This window comes from Pan troglodytes, chromosome Y (assembly GCF_028858775.2).
Source record: "Pan troglodytes isolate AG18354 chromosome Y, NHGRI_mPanTro3-v2.0_pri, whole genome shotgun sequence".
Taxonomy (NCBI): domain Eukaryota; kingdom Metazoa; phylum Chordata; class Mammalia; order Primates; family Hominidae; genus Pan; species Pan troglodytes.
In genome coordinates this window covers 32,700,648-32,714,635 of record NC_072422.2, presented here as the reverse complement: position 1 = coordinate 32,714,635, position 13,988 = coordinate 32,700,648, and the positions used below count along the sequence as shown (strand labels likewise).

Sequence of the window (13,988 nt, the reverse complement as noted above, 5' to 3'; positions counted from 1 at the left end):
TTAGAGAGGGGTATTTAGGTTGGGAGAGAACAGGCTGGTGGAATGGTAATTCCTAAGAGTCAGGGTTATGAGGAGGAGGGCTCCTGTGAGTAGAGGGGGAATTTGGAATGGGATCTGAGGTGGCAGTGGCTGTCTGAGGGGAAAGATTGGGGACACTGAATGGGGGAACATAGACTAGGGGATCCCATGTGCTGGAATCTTTAGGCATGAGAGCTGGCTCCTCTGATTTTTCATTTTGAGGTGCCAGATTAGGTTCTTCCCTACTTGTTATTAAGGGAAAAAGGAGGGCAAGTCCTTGCCTCCAACAAAGGGCGTAGCCTACTTCTTGAGACACTGGACTTTTAGCATTAACGTGTCAGATTAGAAGCTGACACATTACATCTTCGTTTGACCCAAACTTTTGGCAGAAAATTGAGGATTTGAGGATGGGTCCCTGAGTCTAAATAAAAGAGCATTATTTTATCATTTGTTGCTTTTTCCTATGTTTAGTCCTTTCATTATCCTTCCAGTGTTTTAGCATGAGACCTATGAAGGTATTGGGGGGATATCTTTGTTACCATCTTTATCCTCCTTGCTCCCTGTCTTGCTTGGGGTATTTCCCTTCTTGATGGTTTTGGGGTCAGGTTCAAGCTTCAATGTCCGTTACTGAAAAATTCTCACCTTTTGGGGTGAGGCTCAATTTCCGCTAGTGGAAATTTCTTGCCTTTTGGGTTGAGGCTTAATTTCCCCACTGGAAATTTCTTGTGTTTTGGGCTGAGGCTCAATTTCCCCACTGGAAATTTCTTGCCTTTTCTACTACTGGAAGTTTGTGTGAGGTTCAGTCCCCCACAGTGGGGATGTCTCACCTCTTTTTAACCTCTAAGCCGCCCCCAACCAAGGAGTACTTCACTGAACCCCCTGTGGCTTTCTCATCATGGTCCCGACCCCCAAGGAAATACTTTACCAGCTCCCCTGGCTTTTCTTTCCCTGGTCTGTGCACACAGTCATTGCCACAGTATGTGAGGATCCTTTAAGCTAGGTTGCTGGCCAGTTTTTAATTTTTTTTCCCGCGTGTTGCTGAGCGTTCAGGTTATTCCTCGCACAGGGTGGGTTCTGATTTTTCACCCCTGAGACCGCCACAAGGGGTGGGGCATGACTTCTCACCAGAGAGAGTCAGAGACAGTCCCCAGTGGGGAAATGTAATCCCCGACGAGCCCCAAAATTGTTATATATAAAGTTTTGGTGCCACAAAAGAAATAGCATTCAAATATAAAATATTCTTTTTAATTCTCAGCAAGGCAAGTTACTTCTATAGAAGGGTGACCCCTTACAGATGGAGCAATGGTGAGTGCACACTCGGACAAGGGAGGGGAAGGGTTCTTATCCCTGACGCACGTGACCCCTCCTGCTGTGTCATTCCGCAATTGGCTAGGGTTAGACCACACAGGCTAAACTAATTCCGATTGGCTAATTTCAAGAGAGTGACACAGTGATTGGTTTGGCACGAAAAATGGTTATGGCAGAGCAGAAAATCGGAATGAGTCAGGAGTAGGTAATCGGAATGAGTCAGGGTGGAGCAGGTAATCTGAATGAGTCAGGGTGGAGTAGGTAATTGGAATGAGTCAGGGTAGAGTAGGTAATTGAAAAAGGTTGCTTTATGAGGAAGTTAAGTTTAAAAGTGAAGGTAAAAAATTGAACATACTGACATATTGATTCTTTGAAAAGAAATTTAGAACTCATATCTAACAGGGTCTATGCTACTTCCCCCGTGGCCCCCTGGCTGCTGGGAGCCAGCTATTTATGCTCCACTTCCCCGTGCCTCTCCTGCCCAGAGAGTAGAGACCATTCCCAGAGCCCTCACCCTTGTGAGCTGATGGCTGTCCCTTGGCTTGCTTCCCCAGGATGGCACAGTGTTCGACAGCTGCCCTATAGAGTCCCTGTCCCTGATAGATGCTGTGATTCCTGACGTGGTACAGATGCGGCAGCAGGCATTTGGAGAGAAGCTCACTCAGCAGCAAGCCAGTGCGGCAGCCACAGAGGCATCAGCAATGGCAAAGGCGGCAACCATGACCCCAGCTGCTATTTCCCAGCAAAATCCTCCAAAGAACTGAGAGGCCACAGTGAACGGGGAAGAGAATGGAGCACATGAAATCAGTGAGTGCGCAGGCTCTGGAAGTTTGGTGGGCCTCTCTGGGTTCATTGTTTTCTTTTAAATCTGGGTCAGTCTGAATGCCTTCTTAAAAACCTACCTGATATAAATGTCTTAGTAGCTGCTCTTTATTGTTTGCTTTCAATCTGCCCAGAAGAGCTTCCCGTTCCAGTTTTCCATCACAACCCTTCAACCAGACCTTCTTTACTCTCATCTTCAATTTCAGGAAATTGTGTGCACTGCCAGTCTGAGAACTCTCCTATAATACATGGTTATGGCCCATCATAAACAAAAGTGTTTAATTCATGGACACATTTAGTCTCAGCCTCCAGCCCTCCATGTTGAGTGTTTTTGGCCAAATTGTGGTATAATCATTGAGTTCATGGTTCCTGCCGAGGGCACTGGGCCCCAAAAACTGAGCATCAGCTTATTTGGTCTTTGCAAAATCCCAGAACATCATTCCCTATTAGGTAATTGCCAGCAAGTACATGGCAAGTCAGTGAATCTGAATTTCTACCCAGAGAACCTGCCCCACTTGGACATACTACTGCTCTATAAACCCATAGAGAAGCCACTTCAGCATGTATGTAAGTTCAGAGCATGCATATGTTCCATGAATGGTGCACTACTGGGTGGGAGGGTGTGTGTATACATGTGTGCACCAGTGAACAAATTCTTAAAGTGCCTCTCTGGCTGGAGAATCAGATCTAGCATTTAATGAAAGCTCTCCTAGACTATTAATATCTCTTCTATTAAAATAGTGTGACATAAACCTTGTCTGCTTTGGGTCAATGAAAAGATCTTCTGGCTTTTTATTTGTAAAGTCCATGATTGTGGGGCACGAAAAGGAGAGTAGGAGAATACCCAGCTTGTACCTACAGGTCATTTATTAACTATGCAGTGACATGGGGCACAACCCTCAGATTCTCAAAATTGAGAAAATGGCTGTAGTTCTTTTCACAGTGGATATGGTTGTTTGACTGCATCCCAACCCAAATCTCACCTTGAATTGGCTGCATCCCCACCCAAATCTCTAGTTCCCTTGTGTCAAGGGCAGGACCAGGTGTAGATAATTGAATCATGGGGGGTAGTTTCCCCACTACTATTCTGGTAGTAGCGAATAAGTCTCATGAGATCTGATGGTTTTATAAATGGGAGTTACTCTGCACAAGCTGTCTTGCCTGCCACCATGTAAGGCATACCTTTGCTCTTCCTTTGCCTTCCGCCATGACTGTGAGGACTCCCCAGCCATGTGGAACCATGAGTCCATTAAACCTCTTTCCTTTATAAATTATCCAGTCTTGGCTATGTCTCTATTAGCAGTATGAGAACGGACAAATACAACAGTCTTACATCATAGAAAGTAATTTGTATTCATGAAGTTTCCAAAGTTGGCGTCTATGAAGGAAGAAATTTTCAATACAGCAAGGCAGCCTGTCCTCTCCACCACTGTTAAGTCTGAGGCCAGACCTGAAGTTCAGTTTTATTCTGCACCAATTTTTAAAAAAACAGAAACTCTAATGTGGAGTCCATGTTAACCCTGGCTGTGGACAGAGTAGAGACACCTACATGCCTTCAACCAAGTTGGCCAGTTGCAGGTAGATGGCTTTTGTTTCATTAGGACCTGCATGTGGTTCTTCACACTGACTATGCAGTGACATGGGGCACAACCCTCAGATTCTCAAAATTGAGAAAATGGCTGTAGTTCTTTTCACAGTGGATATGGTTGTTTGACTGCATCCCAACCCAAATCTCACCTTGAATTGGCTGCATCCCCACCCAGATCTCTAGTTCCCATGTGTCAAGGGCAGGACCAAGACTGGTAATTTATAAAGGAAAGAGGTTTAATGGACTCGTGGTTCCACATGGCTGGGGAGTCCTCACAGTCATGGCAGAAGGTAAAGAAGAGCAAAGTTATGCCTTATATGGTGGCAGGCAAGACAGCTTGTGCAGAGGAACTCCCATTTATAAATAGTCGGTGTGCCCACCACTGATGCTCCTCCTCCAATGGACACCTTCCTGAATGATAGACCTTCTGCTCTATTTCCTGGGCCTGGGGCTACCTGCAGTGTTTCCACTGTTCCATTGGCAGAGTGCCCTTGTATTGCAGCAAGGCAGCCTGTGCTCTCCACCACTGTTATGTCTCAGCAGTCTGAGGCCAGACCTGAAGTCCAGTTTTATTTTAATCCTCAAGGACTGTTTTTGTTGTTATTATTGTTGTTGTTGTTGTTGAGATGGAGACTTACTCTGTCACCCAGGCTGGAGTGCAGTGGTGTGATCTCTGCTCACTGCAGGCTCCACCTCTCAGGATTCAACAATTCTCCTGCCTCAGCCTCCCAGTAGCTGGGACTACAGGCACACACCACCACACCCAGCTAATTTTGTATTTTTAGTAGAGACAAGGTTTCACCATTTTGGTCAGGCTGGTTTTGAACTCCTGACCTCAGGTGATCTGCCTGTCTCAGCTTCCCAAAGTGCTGGAATTACCGGCGTCAGCCACCACGCCCGGCTAAGAACTATTTTTTTTTTTGGCCAGATGCGGTGGCTCTTGCCTATAATCCCAGCACTTGGGAGGCCCAAGGAAGAAGACTGATTGAATCTAGGAGTTCAAGACCAGACTGGGAAAGAGAGAAAGACCTCGGCTTTACAGAAAATATAGAAATCAGCCAGGTGGGGTGGGACATGCCTGTAGTCCGAGGTACTCAGGGGGCTGAGTGGGGAGGATCACTTGAGCTCAGGAGGTAGAGTCTACAGAGAACTGAGATAGCACCACTGCACTCCAGCCTGTGCAACAGAGCAAAACACTGTCTCGAAAAATTAAAAGTAGAAAGAACTTTTTTTCCTGCTACTTGCGAGAAAAGTAGCCACTTTCCAGGCTGGTTTTCCTGACCATAGCATTTAAGGTTTGTCTCCATCATAAATGAACCTACCCAGGAGCCCAAAACCATTACCCTATGGCACTCCCAGGTTAGGCTCCTTCAATTTGAAGTCCTGGTGGTTCTGCTTGGACTGAGAATTCTGATATGGAACAGGAGCTGTGGCTCATGCCTGTAGTCGCACTGCTTTGGAAGGCTCAGGTGGGAGAATCGCTTGAACCTAGAAGTTCAAGACAACATAGCAAGGCCCCGTATCTACAAAAAGTTTTAAAAATTACCTGGGGGTAGCAGCATGTGTCTGTAGTCCCAGCTCCTCAGGAGGCTGAAGCAGGAGGATTGCTCAAGCTGGGAAGGTTGAGGCTGGAGTGAGCCATCAAGGCAAGACACTGCAGTGTAGCCTGGGTGACACAGCACAGACCCTGTCTCTAAAAAGAAAATTTTCAAAAGAAAGTGGCTCCAATAAGAAAACAGCACTTGAGCCCATGGGCTTGGTGTTTGAAGGCAGGGGACATTTGGAAGGAACGATGGTATTTACCAGTGGGAACTTCCTACATGCACAAACGATGCCACAGAAAGGTACATTTTAATGAAATGTCTTGTTTTATCAAAAACACAGGAAACTTCCAGCTGGTACTTGTCATCCTCAGCCACCTTTGTACACATGGTTATTAGATGATATTTGTCTGATTCCTGTAGAAGAGGAGGTGTGATTCATGAGCCTCTATAGAACCCACTGTGCATAAGATCAAAGAAAGGCAGCATTCAGTTCAGCATTCCTGGTCACTTTACACACCAGTGTCCACTCAGCCTTCTTATCAGCAGCCCCTCAGAGATGCTTGGTGTCCTATAGGTACTGGATTTTTTAAATTTATTTTTTAGCAGCTGAATAGTCATAGTGTAAAAATTGCTCAGACCTGGTGCACCTTCTACCAACAAACTCTCACACCAGAAGAGCTATTTAAAACTAGAGCAGGCCAGGCACAGTGGCTCATGCCTGTAATCCCAACACTTTGGGAGGCTGAGGCGGGCAGATCATCTGAGGTCGGGAGTTCAAGACCAGCCTGACCAACATGGAGAAACCCCGTCTCTACTAAAAATACAAAAACGAGCTGGGTGTGGTGTTGCATGCCTGTAATCCCGGGTACTTGGGAGGCTGAGGTAGGAGAATCGCTTGAACCCAGGAGGTCAAGGTTGCAATGAGCCGAGATTGTGCCATTGCACTCCAGCCTGGGCAACAAGATCGAAACTCCATCTCAAACAAACAAACAAACAAACCAACAAACAAAAAAACCCCCCAAAATCAAAAACAAAAAAAAAGTACAGCTGAGACAATGGGGGCCCTGTTCCTGGGATCCATGCTTGGAATCCATTGTGCTGTGACATACATGTGCCCTGCCCAGAACATTAGCCGTCCCACTGATCACTGCTCCAGATGGGCTGCTTACCTGGTTTATACCTCCCCCAGAGGCCAACTCCCAACTATAGGCATTGGATGGGTGCTTAGTGCTTCTCCCTGCAACCTTCTGTCTAGACTGTGTCAATGCATTAGTCGCTACCCCTGAGTGCCTGGCTTTGTCTCCCCTGTGCATGTGGCCAGTCCTAACTAGTCCACCCTGGCAGAAATTCTAGAACAGCCACCATGACCACCTAATGAGACCTTGCACCCTGTTTGTGAGCCACAGCCTGGCCTATTGAGGCAGGAGTTTTTGAAGGCTGCATTTTGATAAGAGTGCAGCCTCTGACAGCTGTGCCTCCTCTCAGTTACCAGGACCCCAACCACTGCATAGCTGTCTAGTATACCAATTGCCCTCTTGCCATCACCATGAACAACTCTGTTATATGGGGAAAGACATTTTTCCTCTCTTCCTGCCAGGTGACACCTTCAGAGAATGAAAGAGTCACCAACATTGAAGAGTTTCACTGTTACATAACTTTTTTTATTAGGGTTCTTGAGCCAAGCAGAATGGCAAGAGATTTTTTTATTTTTTAAATGTAGAAAATACTCCTTCCTCAGTGGCAGGTAACCAACCTAAGATCACATTGCTTCTCTTTCCCAAGTTTTCAGTCAAAATGCCTTGATGAAGGACATAACGAAACATGCTTAATTCCTCACCATATCGTGAAACTGTTAACCGTTGCTAATTCTTTGATCATCAGGCTGTATTGCTGCTTTCTCATGAGCATAAACTGGGGGTAGCAAACTTTCTATACAGGAACAGACAGTAAATGTCTCAGGCTTTGAGGGTCATGCAGCCTGTCACAGCTGCTGAAGTCTGTCATAGTACAAAAGCAGCTATGAGAGTCATCTCAGGCTGCCTTAACAAAAGGCCACAGACCAGGCAGTTTAAGAATTTGCTCTCATGATTCTGGAGGCTGGAAGTCTGAGATCAAGGTGAGGGCAGGGATGGTTCCTTTCTTAGGCCTCTCTCCTTGGCTTGTGGATGTTGTCTTCTCCCTGTGTCCACACGTGGTTGTACCTCTGTGGGTGTCTGTATCCTAATCCCCTCTTTTCATGAGAACAGCAGTTGCATTGGATTAGGGTTGACTATAGTGACCTCATTTTACTCTACTTAACCTTTCCGAAGGCCCTATCTCCAAATATAGCTTTATTCTGAGGTCCTAGAAATTGGGGCTTCAAGATACAAATTTTACAGAGACACAATTTAACCCATAACAGTAGCCATAGGCAATTTCAAAACATGCGGAGTGACTATCTGCCAGCCACACTTTATTTATGCAGAAGCAGCTGGTGGCTAGATTTTGTACATGAGCTATAATTTGCTGGCCTCACTCACAAAGAGTAAATAATTGTTTTGGAGAGGCAGTTTAGAGACAGGGCCTTGCTCTGTCCCCTAGGCTGGGTTCAGTGGCATAATTATGCCTCACTGTAGCCTCTCCCTCCTGGGCTCAATCAATCCTCCCATGTCAGCCTCCTGAGTAGCTGGGGCTACAGGCATATGGCACTGTGCCTGGGTAATCTTGCGATTTTTTTGTAGAAATGGGGTCCTGCAAAATTGCCTGGGTTGGTGTTGAACTCCTGGCCTCAAGCAGTTTACTGTCCTTGACCTCCCAAAGCATTGGGATTATAGGTGTGAGCTACCACACCAGGTCAGATTCTCTGTTTTTATTTCTCAGTGAGGTTTAGAGACTGTGAAATTATAAAGCAACCTGATATGTTTGCTAAACTGCACAAAAGCCACAATTTAGTTAGACTCGTTAGAGGTAGTGTTACTTAGTACGTAAAAACAAGGTGTTTCTGGAAACAAAAGTGCCCTTTAAATGCCTTCCTCTTGTATTGGTAAGCCATATGTCTCTTTGTGTTTCCTATGACAGATAATCACTGAAAGCCAATGGAAATAGATGGGGATGTTGAGATTCCACCCAACAAAGCCACAGTCCTTCGGGGCCACGAGTCTGAGGTGTTCATTTGTGCCTGGAACCCTGTCAGTGATTTGCTAGCCTCCGGGTAAGGAAGTCAGGATGGGGGCACTCCAGGGTCAGGGAGACGCAAGCTGCTTGCCCTTCCCTGGAGTTCTGCCTTGAGGAACGTGCACTCCCCTTCTTATCCCAATGTGGGCAGACCCAGGAATGGGCTGCTCTTTGAGCCACCTCTATATGTGTCTCGTATTGTGAAGAAGCCTTAGTTCCGAGTCATTTTCTCCATGGAGTGAGGAGCAATACAAGGCAGTTAAATTTACCAAATGCAAAGATGACAAGGAGGGAAACAGGGATCCACTGGTATGATAAAGACAGAAGAGCACATGCGGACGATGTCACCTGGCCAGAGAGCAAGCTGCAGTGAGCTTCTCATCCCATTTGAACCAAATACCGGAGGCTTCTGTGTTTTTATTCTGTAGATCCGGAGACTCAACTGCAAGGATATGGAACCTGAATGAGAATAGCAACGGGGGCTCCACCCAGCTCGTGTTGAGACATTGTATACGAGAAGGGGGGCACGACGTCCCAAGTAATAAAGATGTCACCTCACTGGACTGGAACGTAAGCATCTTCCACCCCCTGGGCACTTTGAAATTGGTAAAATCTGCCAGCCAGGCATGGGCTGCAGTGATGGAATGTGTGCAGACATAGGAGGCAGGTGGTCCCATGTACTCAGCCCAACCTGGGGGGCTAGCCACAGAGGTGGTCTTGGCTTCTAAGAGCTCTTAATAAGGCCACGTCAGGCAGACAGTGAGCTGGTTGTTTGGTAGCCATATCTTTGCATCGTGAACATGTCTTAGCAAAATGAGCCTGTGGTCTCATGGTGGGGAAATAGGCTGGGAGCTATGAGGTATTTCTCCAGGGGAGACATGAGGTGCAGCCTAGAAAAGGTGCCTCTTCACCTTAGGATTTCAGCAACAAGTGTCATGTGCATTGACACATGGGTTGCACACAGTTCCACTGCTTTTTATTTTCTGCAAAGTGTCATGATAACTTTAATCATGGTGTTTTTAGTTCCGTCACTCATTAGAGAACACAAAGTGTTGAATGGTTCCATTGTGTTTTCATTGCTCCCTTGTCTCCTTGGTCTTCATGCCGCATATTTGATTTAAGAGCAGGGTGTGCAAACATTGCATGGCACCAACTATTGCCTGAAGAACCCTCTGGACTTGGGATCCTGAGAGAGGCTCTCTGAGCTTCTTTGGTGCTCCCACTCCTAAGCTGTTTTTGTGGGTTTGTGTCTCTTTCTGGCCCTCAGAGTGATGGAACACTATTGGCTACGGGTTCATATGATGGTTTCACAAGAATATGGACAAAAAATGGTAAGTCCTGCACCCCTCCTGCATGGGTCAGGTAAGAGGAGCTGCCATACATAACCCTTGATTGAACAGACCATGACAACAGAATCAACATGTTTGTTTTTACTAACAGGTAACCTGGCCAGCACCTTATGCCAACATAAAGGCCCCATCTTCGCTCTGAAATGGAACAAAAAGGGGAATTACATTTTGAGTGCTGGTGTAGACAAAGTGAGTATTAGCTTAAAATATGCCCCTTTATCTATAGGTGCTTATTTACTATTTTTCTTTTTCTTTTTTAGGGGGGTGGGGAGTGGGGGAACAGAGTCACTCTGTTGCCCAGACTGGAGTGCAGTGGCACCATCTCAGCTCACTGCAGCCTCCGCCTCAGCAGGGTTCAAGTAATCCTCCTGCCTCAGCCTCCTGAGTAGCTGGGATTACAGGCACCCACCATCATGCTCAGCAAATTTTTATATTTTCAGTAGAGACAGGCTTTTGCTATATTGGCCAGACTGGTCTTGAACTCCTAGGCTCAAGTGACTTTTCTGCCTCGGTCTCCCAAAGTTCTGGGATTACAGATATGAGCTGCTTTGCCTGGCCAATGATTTTTTTAAATCTCAAAATCTTGGCTTCTTGGATCTCTTAGGCTTTGTGCTTCCATGTAAGAAATGAAAAGGATTTGTTTAGGCTTTATTTTTGTGGTTTTGATCTTTCATATATTAAGAGATGTAGCATATCATCTCTTAATATATTCTGCTGTTCTGCAGACCTCTGTGCAAAACTTCCCTTTATTTGAGCTACATGGTTCAGTGATAGAGAGAGGAAGATCTCCACATTGCATTTGTTAGTTGCTGGAAGGAGCCATGTGATGTGAGGCCTGCACTGCCTGAACTTTCACCCACTGAGGAACTTGAGTAGCACAGGCTGTGTGTGTTTCTCAGGCTTCAGGTATCCTCATTTGATCAACTGCTGCTTCTCAAAGTAGACAGTAGATTTCTCAGAGCAGGAATCTAGCAACCTGGGCACAAGGGCGTACTCCCCAGATGGCCTACGAAGCCGTTTAGAATTGACTTGCTGTGCCCCTGGGCAGGTCTATGGGGAGCCATGGTGGCATTAACTCCAGGTCCATCTAAAAGCCATCAGTAGGGTGGGAACCCAGGGTGAAGAGGAAGGGGATGCAGACTTTACCACAGCCCTGAATCTGAGTTATCCAGAAATCTTGGCCTCTGTGGATTTTACTTTCCTCCTATGTCCAGTGGCAGGGCTAGCTGGAATGATGACCCCAAACAGCCTTCCTGGAACAGTTGGGCATTCCCAAGACTCAGCAAGAATTCTAAGCCATGGCTTCAGAAAAGAATCATTATCTAGAATTGAGAGAGAAAATAAAAGATGTTTGTTTTTACATCAATTTGTGTTTCTACAACTGGACAATGCTCAGGCTTCCACGAGACTTTGCATTTTGTGATGATTTCGGGATAACTTGAAAACCTTAAGTAACAGCTTTCTGTTTGAAGTTATTATAAAATGATAGTCTTGACCTCTAAACATTATCCCACTCCTAGAGAAGTCATAATTGCGTTTGTCAAACTGTGGCCCACACAAGTCAAGTCTGGCCCCTCATCTGTTTCTTTAAGTAAAGTTTTATTGGTACACAGTCACACTCCTTTGTTGACACTTGTCCGTGGTTGCTTTCATGCTACAACAGCAGAGATGAGCAGTTATAAGGGAGACCAGATGGCCCTCAAAGCCTGAAATTCCTACTACCTGGCCTTTGACAGAAAAAGCTTGCAGACCCCTGCACTAGGATATAACTAGGTTAAGAAATCATTCATTCATAAGGTCTTTCTCTGTCTCTCTCTCTCTCTCTGTCTCTCGTTAACTCATCCAGTACTGCCCAGATAGGAGACAGGCACAAGTATGATGAGTTTATATATTCTCTGCAATGTTAGATGGCTTTGACATGGCTAAATTAAGTTATATGCCAACAAATAAAGTAATGCTAATTGGTTGAGGGCTGACCCAAAACCCAAGATTAGCAAGTTTCAAAGACACTTCTTAGTTTCCTTTAAAAATGCTCACAGTCAACATAAAATAGGACTCAGTCTTAAAGCAAAATCTTGACTGACAGAGAGATGTAAAGTTTATAATTAAGTTGAAAATTCCAGCTGATGAAGACAACATTCTAATGCTATTCATTGAACTGCTTCTCTAAATAATATTCCCAGCATCAGTATAACTCCATAAGAATTCATGATCTACTTCATTTTTTGAGGTGGAAATCACCTTTTCTCCATCCTGACAGACCTGTACATTGATGCCCAGCCCCAGTGCAAGCCAGTGGCTCTGTCCCCATTTCTAGTGCCCCCAGTTCATGGAATCACAGGCAAGGGCATTTTTAGAAATGACCTTTTATGCAGCCCTGCACTTGGAAAAGTGCCAAAATATCTTTAGAGATGATTTGTTCTAGGTTTTTCAACAGTTTTCTGCACTTGGGGATGAGGAAGAATCTCCACCAATTTTGGTATTCTTGCAAGTATTGGTTAGGCTTGCCCTGACCTTAAAACAGACACCAGCATCTGTGGCTGATGGGCTTATCAAATGTGGCTATCCAGATTGTTAAGTGTGAAACACGGCGTGCTTCAAAGAGTTAGGATGGAAGAAAAAGAATGCAGATAGTGCAGTAAGAGTTTGACGCTGATTACATGTTGAGATGGTATTATTTTAGGTATATGGGAGTGAAATAAAAGATTGTTAATGAATTTTACCAGTTTTTTTTTAACTTTTAATATGGATCCTAGAGAATTAAAATTAACCCATGAGGCTTGCTTTCTATCTGTATTGGACAGTCCTGGTTTATAAGGAGAGAGGCTCACTGTCTTTTCTTGTATGATACATGTTACTAGAGTAAACTTTGCGGGAGTAATTACTAACTTTTCCTTAGTTTGCGGAGCACAGACAACAATAATTTGGGACGCTCACACAGGAGAAGCCAAACAGCAGTTTACTTTTCATTCAGGTGAGTCTTTATGTTTGTGTTTTGTAATTTGAAAATAATTCAAAATTAGGCTGGGTGCAGTGGCTCACATCTATAATCCAAGCACTTTTGAAGGCTGAGACGTGAGGCTCACTTGAGTCTCACGTCTCAAGTGAGACTCCTAGATGTGGTCTAGGAGTTCAAGACCAGCCTGGGCAATATAGCAAGACCCTGTCTCTACAAAACATGAGATGGGATGGGACCCGATGGGATGGGACAGGACGATGAGGTAGCCGGACATGGTGCCACACACCTGTAATCTCAGCTACTGAGACGACTTTAGACTGATTTAAAATGGACAAAAGGGGGTAGGTGACACTTCCATTAATGACGAATGTCTGATCCATCTTGAGGGAATCCCTCAATGTATGCAGCAAAAGTTGATTATTTTATCAGCTGTCCCTGGAGCATTGTCCAGGAGGAGATCTGAGTGTCTTTCTTGTTGGACAGTTGGGGTGCTTAAATGATGTTCTGAATGGGAGGGTAACCTCAAGGACTGTCCAAGATGGCATAGCCCATCTCAGTGCCTGGGGAGGACTGCAAGCAGAGGACATGGGTCCTGCAGGAAACAAGATCATAAGCCAAAAGTCCTGTTGAGGCATGATATGTAGGCATCCACATCTGTTATTCCACGCAGTACTGTAGCAGGGACTCAATGAGCTTCCTCATACAGGCAGCTCAGAGAGTAAGGGAGACCCAGTGAGGACACTGTTTCTGCTCTGCTGTCCTGGAGAGGGAGACAATCTCTTCTGTGGCCAATCCTGTACAGCTTTGGACCTACACCAAATACACCACTTAGGGCTGCTGGTGAAATTCTTTATTGGTGTTGCTTTAATTGAACACCATTGATGAGGTAGATGGTGCTGAGCATACTGGAGACAAATGGCTCCAAAGGGAGGCAGCACATGCATGACCTCATCCAGGAATGTTCTTCACCCTAAAATGGAAACCCCCTACCTATTTAGTCTTTCCCCTGGCCCCTGGCAACCCCACGTACAGCTTGTGATCTCTGTGTCATCTCCATGCCAGACAATTGCTACTCTGTGTTCTAGACTGTGCAAATCAAAGCGGCTGTCTAGTGAGAATGCCATTACTGCTAGAGTTCCATCACATGGCTTAAATGTCAAAATCTACCTTTGCGGTCAGGAAGGGTTCCGTAACAAGTTCACATCCCTAGAATACCAGACATGCAGACCTGGGGAGTAAGGGGGGAT

At 45.4% G+C, this 13,988-nt stretch overlaps 1 protein-coding gene across 1 annotated transcript in view; it reads left to right on the top strand.

The window, feature by feature from the left end:
* Window positions 1-13,988, top strand: part of TBL1Y (transducin beta like 1 Y-linked) — a 77,417-nt gene that overhangs the window by 44,010 nt on the left and 19,419 nt on the right. The window contains 6 exon segments of the mRNA XM_024354835.3: window positions 1,881-2,133; window positions 8,338-8,470; window positions 8,862-9,003; window positions 9,701-9,764; window positions 9,874-9,971; window positions 12,696-12,756. Coding sequence (XP_024210603.1) covers window positions 1,881-2,133; window positions 8,338-8,470; window positions 8,862-9,003; window positions 9,701-9,764; window positions 9,874-9,971; window positions 12,696-12,756 — 751 coding nt within the window.